General features: G+C 37.8%; 1 protein-coding gene across 1 annotated transcript; it reads left to right on the top strand.

The window, feature by feature from the left end:
- The first annotated feature begins 284 nt into the window (after window positions 1-284).
- On the top strand, window positions 285-5,483 carry LOC134756230 (uncharacterized). Its single transcript, XM_063693059.1, has 2 exons — window positions 285-4,065; window positions 4,690-5,483. Exons 1-2 carry the CDS (start codon window positions 285-287, stop codon window positions 5,481-5,483), a joined length of 4,575 nt encoding a protein of 1,524 aa, XP_063549129.1.
- Window positions 5,484-10,634: the final 5,151 nt, after the last annotated feature.

Raw genomic sequence — 10,634 nt, 5'->3', positions numbered from 1 at the left:
ATTACAGTCAAAGATAATAATTTCAGGTTCGGAGAACGACATACTTCTGAACAATAAAATTGGACGAGATATATTTGACAAGGTTGAATAAATTTGTGTCAGCAATTAAAAATTTATCCAGCAACTCGAGGATCCTTAGTACAATAAAATCATGGAATGACGAAGAAAATGAACAAGCCAAGATCGCTTCAGCAAAACTACAAGCCGTAATAAACCGCTTCAATACAGAACTGTACCAATATTTTAACACGGTAGCCAACCCAAACGCTGATGAAATATCAATTATGACAACGGAGCAATTGGAAGGCGAAGAGGCGCTAGCGGAATTAAACGCCCGTATTCAATCTAAGCGAGACAAAACTGGTTCTTCATCCACGTCAAGCCATCCGACTAACCGTGGGAAGTTGCCTGAGCTTAACTTACCTACTTTTGACGGAAATGTACTTCAGTGGACACAATTCTGGGATCAATTTAGCTCGAATATTGATCAGAGGGAACTAAGAGATGTGGATAAACTTCTATATCTAAAAACATCCTTGAAAGGAGACGCGAAGACTATTTTAGACGGATTAGAAACTACTAATGACAACTACAAAATAGCCGTAGCCACACTTACTAACCGATATGGTAGAAAAACACAAATAATTGACGCTCATTATTCGAAATTATATAAACTGTCGAGGGCAGAGAAACCTGATGAATGCAGAAAAACGTTAGACGACATTGAACGACACCTGAGAATATTAAACTCTTTAGGAGAAAATACTGAACATAACCATCTGAGATTCTTAATCATGGAAAAATTCCCGGAAGACATCATATACGAGTTGAAATTGAAATTAAAGGATGAGTCTATAGAAGAATTAAGAAAAGAGCTGCAGGTAGTACTCACAGCCAGAGAAGATGCCAAAAGGACCTGTGAAGAGATCAACAGTAAGGATAAGAGCTTCACTACGGAAACGCTTCTTATACAAGAATATAAAAATAAAAGAAAACCGAAATCTAGGAAATCAGATGTTAGTAAGAATACCAATAAGAAGTTTAAGCCAACTTTAACTGCCTTTAGTAAGACGTACAGCAATAAACGGAAGTTCAAAGAAGAGGAAAATAGTTCTGCATCAATTCAGAAGAAGAGGAAGATATCATGCATATTTTGTGGTGAAGATCATTTCAATGATGAATGCACCAAGTTCCAAACAGTACAACTCAGAAAGGCAAAATTAACTAACCGCTGTTTTATATGCTTTGGTTTAGGTCACTGCGCAAAAACATGTAAAAAGAAAACAAGATCTTGTCCACACTGTAAAAGGAGTGGACTACACAATAGAGCACTGTGCCCTACCAAGGAACAACATAAGAAGGAAACCACCACCTCATTGCATGTTAATGACGATTCTCCTACAGTCCTACAAACAGCTATTGTTAACGCTATAGGAAGAAACAAAGCAGTACTCAAATGTCGCGTACTTTTGGATTGTGGTAGTATGAGAAGTTATGTCTTGCAAAGGGTAGCTAAGAAACTTGATCTGGTACCTGAAGAGAAACAGCATCTCAGAGTATTCACCTTTGCTGGAGAACAACCTCGTGAGTTAGAAAGTCCATTGGCCAGACTCTGCCTACAAACAAATACTGATAAACTAAAGCTAATATATGTCAACATCGTGCCTACAATGACTCATGACATATCCACATTTAATAAGGACTTCTCAGAATGGGAACATCGACATAAGTATATTCTATCCGATGACGGATCACTTGAAGACCAAGTTGACATCCTGATAGGGAACGACTATTATCAGTCACTGATGTTATCCGAGAAAATAGAGATAAAGGAAAATCTATATCTAGTGAACTCTGTGTTTGGTTGGATATTGTCTGGTCGATCCAGAGAAGAAAGGGGTGACGAACTATCTGTACTCACTTACTTCCAAGCCTCATATGAGACCAAATTAAATGAGCCTGATCTACCGTTAGATAATACATCCATGAGAGCTCTATGGGACTTGGAGTCCATAGGAATTGTCGACTCACCTAACACCAACAGGGATGAAGAAACGATCAAGCAGTTCAATGAAAACACAACGCTGAAAGATGGAAGATACCATGTCAGCTGGCCATGGAAGGATTATCCTCCAGAGTTACCAACAAATTACGGATTAGCATATGGAAGACTCGTAGGACTTGTGAAAAGACTGGATAAGGAAACTTTATTAATGTATGACAAGACACTAAGTAGTCAGTTGGAAAAGAAAATTATAGAAGAAGTTCCTAACGGGAAAGAAAGGGATCATCCCATACATTATTTACCATTTCACGGAGTTATGGCTACTGGAAAGGCACTTAGACTGGTATACGATGCTTCAGTAAAAGTAAAGAATGCGAAAAGTCTTAATGAATGCTTGTATGCCGGACCTATGATGCTAGAAGATCTGACTGGATTATTAATTCAGTTTAGATGCCACAATATAGGATTAACTGCTGATGTAGAAAAAGCTTTCTTGCAAATTGGATTAAATAATAATGATAGAGATGTGACTCGATTTCTATGGCTGAAGGATTCAGAGAAACCCATCACTGAAGAAAACCTTATACAATACAGATTCACCAGAGTTCCATTTGGAATCATCTCCAGTCCGTTTTTGTTAAACGCAACTATAAAACATCATCTACAGAACTCTGAAGGCAATTATACAAAACAGCTGGCTAATAATATATATGTGGACAACCTACTCACAGGCACAGAGTCAGTAGATAAAGCTTTAGATCTGTACAAAGAGGCAAAAGACAAGTTTTCAAAGATATCCATGAACCTGCGGGAATGGAGTTCTAATTCTAAAGAGTTCCTCGATCAAATACAAGATGCGGCATCGGAAACCACTGTAAAAACTTTAGGTTTAAATTGGGAATTGAAAGACGACTGTCTCCGACTTAGAGCCAAAGTAAACAAAACTAATGAGGTGACGAAGAGAGGGATTCTTAAAACTATAGCGGCAATATACGATCCTTGCGGATTTAGTGTACCTATAGTATTACCAGCTAAACTACTTCTACAACAATTATGGAAAGACAAGGTCAAATGGGACAGCTCATTATCTAATGAGACAAAACAAAAGTGGATGAATATCCTAGAAGATCTTAAAGAAGTAGAGTCAATACGTCTACCAAGAAATATGACTGTACCAAATAAACACAAGGCCCAACTGCATTGTTTTACCGATTCTTCGACAGTAGCCTACCCGGCTGTAGTATACTTGGTACAAGGAGATAACGTCCAATTCATAATAGGCAAGTCCCGTCTTGTACCTGCTAAAAATCAAGAAAATTTGAAGATACCGAAACTGGAAATGCTAGGTGTTTTGATTGGAAGTAGACTTATCAAATATGTCCTCAAGTTTTTACAACTGGATATAACGGAGGTGATATTATGGACAGATAGCCAAATTGTGAAAAGTTGGTTCTATTCAGACAAACTACTAGAACCGTTCGTAGCTAGAAGAATGGAAGAAATTAGAAGAAATAAAGACCTAATCGTGAGATATGTTCCATCGGGACTCAATCCGGCAGACACTGCAACACGGCCAAACACCTCGAAAGAAGAGAGAGATAGGTGGTTGAATGGGCCAGACTTCCTACGTCAAGGTGCAAAGACCTGGCCGAAGAATCCAGGTGCTGAAGTTACTCTTCTCCTGGGGGAGGGTCTGTCCAACACAGAAAATCAGCAAAAGGCTAAGGTATTGTCTACCGAATCAAGTCCAGTAACAAACCTAGATTCTCAATTACAAGAAATAAGACAGCTACAAGAAACAATGTTCCCGGAAGAAGTACAGGGGAAGAAAACAAGTTTAGCTCGCAGTCTAGGTTTATTCTGCGACACAAATGGAATCCTACGATGTGATGGTCGTCTCACACATTCAGACTTATCTTACGACGCAAAACATCCTATTCTTTTACCAAAGGAAAGCGATTTTACCGAGAAACTTATAAAGGAAACTCATGAAAAGAATCTTCATGTAGGAGTAGCTCATACATTAAGTCTTATACGTCAGAAGTATTGGATACCTCAAGGTAGAATGAGGGTCCAAAAAACGTTAAGTAAATGTCCAAGATGCGTAAAACACGGAGGTGGTCCGTACGAATTACCTAAGACTCCTGCATTACCAGTGGAAAGGGTGAAATATACAAATTCATTCGCTTATACAGGAGTAGACTATTTTGGACCAATGATCGTAAGAACGGAAAACAGTCTAAAGAAAAGATGGATCTGCTTGTTCACGTGTCTTGTGATAAGGGCAATACACCTAGAAGTTGTCAAAGATATGACTACTAACGAATGTCTCATGGCATTCAAGAGATTCATCGCAACAAGAGGAGTTCCGACTCTTATATTAAGTGATAATGCCTCACAATTTAGACTGTTGGAAGAGATACTAACAGGAAAAGGAAATTTTATAACTGACATTAAATGGAAATTTATCCCACAACTCGCACCATGGCATGGTGGAGCATATGAAAGGCTAGTAGCAATTGTAAAGCATTGCTTGAAGAGAACGCTTCAAAAACACATGCTGGGAGACAATCAACTTTTAACAATAATTAAAGAGGTAGAAGCAGTTGTTAACACCAGACCTCTTACGTATGTAGGATCAAATGTAGAACACATACTAAAACCTGCAGATTTTTTAACACCAGGAAAGTGCTTAAGTATAGAAGTACTTATAGAAGATTTACCACTTTCCGGATCACTTATTAAACAGCAACTTATAGAAGGTTGGAACCGTGGCAACAAGATAATGGATGAGTACAAAGAAATGTTTGTTAACCAGTATTTATTGAGTCTCAGAGAAAGATATCAAAATTCACCTAAACAGGCAAGGGTGAAGTCTCATGAAAATCCAAGGGTTGGAGATGTCGTGCAAATAAAGGGTGAAGCTAAAAATAGAGAAGGATGGAAGGTAGGAAAAATTTCAGAATTAATCAAAGGAAAGGACGGTTTGTGCAGGGTCGCAAAGGTTAAAGTAGGAGACAGCGTATTCACGAGATCCATAGCACAACTTTATCCTCTGGAAGTCGATGAGGATGCTTCATTCCAAGATTCGTTAAAGGAGTCCTCAGTGAATGAAGACAAGGATACATACGTGGACATTGGAGAGCTTTCTCAGTCCTTACCATCAAGAACTGATGATAGTAATAACGCCTATGCTCCTACTAGCGCAAATAACTCTAAAGCAGATCATCACAAACTTGATGAGGCTAAGGGAAGCGATTTAACGATGGATCAGAGAGAGTTGTTGGAAGACACAAGACTGACACAAATTAGAGAAACTACTCCAGAACAAATTCCTTCGGATGTTGACTCTGAAATAAATAATGAAGTGGACTCAAATCATCAGGATGAATTGAGTGATCAACGTCGAGCAGCTGCGGTCCAGGCTATGGAAAGAATCCATAGATGGACGCGAGAATTAATGTCTACCATAAATTAAAAACTCCAGCCTCGAGGGGCGGGTGTGTCGCGAAATGCGCGATAATTGTAAATAACAACCCAACTAGCAACACTAATTCCGGAAACGGAACACAAAGATGACAATATACAATATTTATGGTAAGTGACGCAACTTTTTCGTTTTCTGCAAATATGGCGATATGTTCCTAACTTACTCTGTTTCTAAAAAGTTATATTCAGTGTTTGTGGTCGGAGATTTCCAGATTCCTGTTCGTAAAAGCAAGCTAAGTATTTAGAGATAAGAAAAAATATAGCTATTACCTAATTCACTTGATGCATAAAGTTTCTGTGCAATTATATGTGTGGTCACTACAACTAACTCCCTCAAAGCTGTTGGCTTGCACGCAAGGTGCATGATACAAAACTGCGGTCTTTGACCATCGGGCATACAGGTCATGTATGCAATAAAAGGGGTATAGCTTACCTCGAGGCAATGCAAGAACGATTCGCATGATATTCAGGTTTGGCACGTGTAGTGGGGGCTACAGTTGTCTGTGGGACAACTGGTAGCTTGTTTCACCGCAAACTTGGTATGTCGGGCCTCTAATAATGAAATATATCTTGGTACCAGGGTATAGGTCTATAAGTAACAAATAAGAACTGTTCAATGGTGAAAGTTCAGCCTAAAGGTGTTGGCAATCAATAAAATAAATAAGAATCATTCTATGAACGATTCCGTCATAAGTGTTTGACAACTAATCTACAATAATACAATAGGAGTCTAGCTGTACTGATTAACAATATAAAATAATTATCCTTATAGTTATTTAGGTAATCTTAGTGATTCAAGTAGAATCAATTTTACCAATCTTTAAACAGATCATGCCGAGCTCACCTATGACTTCATCTGGGGTTCTGGACATCTCTTGACTGGTAGTGTGAAGTTTTGCTAAGGTAAGGATTACCATATTTCTACTATACAGAAACAAGTTACAATTATAATAATGCAATGTTCATGTGTAACTATGTACATAAAATAATATAATCTATGCGAAGCAGATATTTCTATTGTAATACCTCTGAGTTATAATTGATGTTGAATCGGGCAAGAGTATCAGTGTTAAAGAATCTAAGAGATGACACTGTTAACTATTCCTAACAAAATTATGTATCAATCTCATCCCCTTTGGTACACACGTTATACGGGACTAAATATTTCCAATTTCTTGCTTACCGGTCAGGTTCCAAAGAAAATCTCGCCATAAACTTCCTTTCTTTATTTTCACATCGGTAGGCAAGATTTCCACAAGTTCTATATTGTTTCCTTGGTCGTATTTTTGTAAATATGCACAATCTGTTTCAGTAAACGATTTTTATATAATGATATAAACACGAATTAAAACCAAAAATACGACGAAAATCTCGAAAACTAACAGAAATTGTTGAAGCTCCCGACAACACAATATGGCCGATACAGAGCAGATAAAAATGGCGACTGTCAGATGAAGTAAGATGAATACACTGAGAGAATGAGACGCCAATATCCGCCATTACACCGCCCTTAATATTATGCCTTTTTCCATACATGTTGTATTTTTGTTTCTAGTTGCGCCAGGCCGTCTCGTACGACTAGGCAACTTCGTATAAATTAAAGTACAAAGTAACTACAACTAACAGCGGCATCTACAGGCGGAATTGCTAAACTACACAATAATTGCTGAGTGCTGAGGGCACCACGAGTCCACGAACCACGTTTGACGTGAAGCCTGCCTGTCACGTATGAATTTACAAGTGCGACAGAGAGGCAACATGTCAAACGTTGTTCGCAGCAGGCCCTCAGAGAAGAACAGCAAAAGATAAATATGTTGCATAATTGTGTAGGATTTCATAATTTTTATACTTTTTAAGAATATGAAAATTATAAAAAGTATAAAAGTTATGCAATCCTTGTAATCAAAGAGCCGCCTGCTACACATTTTTCAAAATTGCCTCGTTTTTTCAGGTTCAACTTTCATTAACCAGACTATGTTTTAGCGAGATAATAAAGTGTCCGACGTAATAATAAACCCCCTCCACCTTGCTCGGACGTGTTTAAATAAATTGGCAGTGTTATCTTCTTCAGAGAAAATGAGTCATTTTGTCTTCTACATTCATTACGTAATAGTAAAACAGAAAACAAAATATAATTTTGTGCCACTCTCGCAGGTTATATTTGTCGTCCTTTCTTGTCTGCTCATTGGCTGGAAATGCTAAACAGAATCTGCTACAAGTAACGCCGTTTCACCCACTGTCTGTAAATGAAAAATACCTAGTTATCGATAGTTACCAAGAGCAGCACTAGTGTTACGAACAAAACAATTTTTAACAATTTTTTTACAAATAAAGCATGCAATCGTGCTTTCACGTTACACGGGACTAAATATTTCCAATTTCTTGCTTACCGGTCAGGATCCAAAGAAAATCTCGCCATAAACTTACTTTCTTTATTTTCACATCGGTAGGCAAGATTTCCACAAGTTCTATATTGTTTCCTTGGTCGTATTTTTGTAAATATGCACAATCTGTTTCAGTAAACTATTTTTATATAATGATATAAACACGAATTAAAACCAAAAATACGACGAAAATCTCGAAAACTAACAGAAATTGTTGAAGCTCCCGACAACACAATATGGCCGATACAGAGCAGATAAAAATGGCGACTGTCAGATGAAGTAAGATGAATACACTGAGAGAATGAGACGCCAATATCCGCCATCTCAGAATAATGACTAAAGCATAGAAGTCGGGCAAAAATGCTTCGCAAATATGTATACCCGTACTTTACTTCTTTACGAATTAGATAATGTGCCGAAAAGAGATGCATATATGCTTGTTATATCTCACTTACGTACGGTGTCATAAGTTTGATAATTTGCTAGGGATGTGACTGTGTCGACTTTTTATATCGATAAGTTATGCATAAGTTTATGTGCCGTGTAAAAGAATAATCACGAAATTGGCAAATTGATAATAGTCTGGCTAATGAAAGTTGAACCTGAAAAAACGCGGCAATTTCAAGAAATCTGTAGCAGGCGGCTCGTTGAAATGAAATGAAATGAAATGCGTGGAATACAAGGATTGCATAACTTTTATACTTTTTATAATTTTCATATTCTAAAAATCATTAAAAAGTATAAAAATTATGCAATCCTTGGAATCAAAGAGCCGCCTGATATGAGGATTAATGCATGTACCTAAATAATATAGCTTTTATCTCATTTGCAGTCTACCACTCAGAACCGTCTAACTATACCTCTCGTTTTTTTATCATTAGAAAGAAGGCGAGCGATCTTAACGTGTCGTTTTATCGAAAAACACTTTGAAAATAAGTTGCAACAAATATAATATACGATCATTTACATACTTTTGCTTTCATAAGTAAAATATTGCTATATTTATCAAAAAACTTGTCAATAAAAAGACACGTGGAAATGGTTTACCGTTTTTTCTAATGCTAAAAGACTAAGTATAGTTTCTAGTCATGTACAGTCAGCTGCAGAGAAAAGGCACCCCCCCCTGCATACAAAGTTCTGTAAATTAGTATGGACGTGGGGTACCTTTTCTCTGCAGCTGACTGTACCAAATAGGAAATGAAAAAAAAAAACGTTCGTGTAATAATTTTTTTTTATTTAATAATAGGGAATATTACGCGAAACTCGGCGTAGGTGGCGCCACTATCACAATCTGAGGGTCTATCGCGAAACAAGAAAATCGAACTTTCGTTATCTAACATCTCTGTCACTCTTGCGTATTCGAGCGATAAAGAGGCAGCTAGATAACGAAATTTCGGATTCGAGTTTTCCAAAAGGTCCCCTGAAAACTTGTCAAAACCCTGTTAAAGGTACAGTATGAATACGTTAAGGTGCACTAAAAAAACTAGTGCTGCACTCTGGTGGCAGAACATTGCAGTAATATCCCCTATTCCTCGTCCTTTGGAAATCTGAAATAAAAAGTTGAGTTTTGTGACCAACAATATTAATAAAAGGAACAGTCATCAATGAGCATTAATGTCTTTTTTATTAGGGTTCCGTACCCAAAGGGTAAAGACGGGACCCTATTACTAATACTTCGCTGTCCGTCTGTCTGTCACCAGGCTGTATCTCATGAACCGTGATAGCTAGACAGTTGAAATTTTCACAGATGATGTATTTCTGTTGCCGCTATAACAACAAATACTAAAAAGTACGGTCCCCTTGGTGCGTGCGTCCGACCCGCACTTGACCGGTTTTTAGTATTAAACTATAGTCTGGCAACAATAACTGCTGAGTGCTGAGGGCACCACGAGTCCACGAACCACGTTTGACGTGTTGCCTGCCTGTCACGTATGAATTTACAAGTGCGACAGAGAGGCAACATGTCAAACGTTGTTCGCGGCAGGCCCTCAGAGAAGAACAGCAAAAGATAAATATGTTGCATAATTGTGTAGGATTTCATAATTTTTATACTTTTTAAGAATACGAAAATTATAAAAAGTATAAAAGTTATGCAATCCTTGTAATCAAAGAGCCGCCTGCTACACATTTTTCAAAATTGCCTCGTTTTTTCAGGTTCAACTTTCATTAACCAGACTATGTTTTAGCGAGATAATAAAGTGTCCGACGTAATAATAAACCCCCTCCACACTCGTGCGCGAATCGCGGCGCGAAGCCACGAACGCGAGTGTGGAGTCTAGTTCGCTAATCAGCGAAATCGACTCCAGACTCGCGTTCGCGGCTTCACGCCGCGTAGTCTGGAGCGGACTTTAGATCTAATAACTGTTTATTTTTAATTCATAGTGACGAAACTGTAAATCTGAAAATTTATGACTCGGCATTGGAAAGTTATGACATTTACGTGTAATGACATTTAAAATACATCCCGATATTTTGAGCCCTATCTCATGGAAAACGAGTAAGACGAACGAAACGAGCGCCATTTGCGCCACAAACATTGTAGGAACAATAGTTCTATGTAATTTAAGTACCATTATTCACTCATCATAGTCATCATCGTCTAAGAGATCATCATCATCAGTTTTGAACCTCAGATATAAAGTGACAAAAGTTTTTAACGCAGGTGGCAGTGGTGGCACACTAAAAATTGTACTTTATTGGTTTATCTGTGGTTACAGTTACTAAAATGTTTGAGTCACGTTTTTACATAACATGTA

The sequence above is a fragment of the Cydia strobilella genome, chromosome 3 (genome assembly GCF_947568885.1).
Source record: "Cydia strobilella chromosome 3, ilCydStro3.1, whole genome shotgun sequence".
Lineage (NCBI taxonomy): Eukaryota > Metazoa > Arthropoda > Insecta > Lepidoptera > Tortricidae > Cydia > Cydia strobilella.
Note: the sequence above shows the minus strand (reverse complement) of the source record. Positions and strands in the feature narration are given on the sequence as shown.

Excerpts from the sequence above, each read along its gene's own strand:
- LOC134756230 (XM_063693059.1), top strand. The coding sequence starts at position 285 with ATGACAACGGAGCAATTGGAAGGCGAAGAGGCGCTAGCGGAATTAAAC. Across the intron at positions 4,066-4,689 it reads GAAGTATTGGATACCTCAAG|GAAAGTGCTTAAGTATAGAA; the intron begins GTAGAATGAGGG and ends TTTTAACACCAG.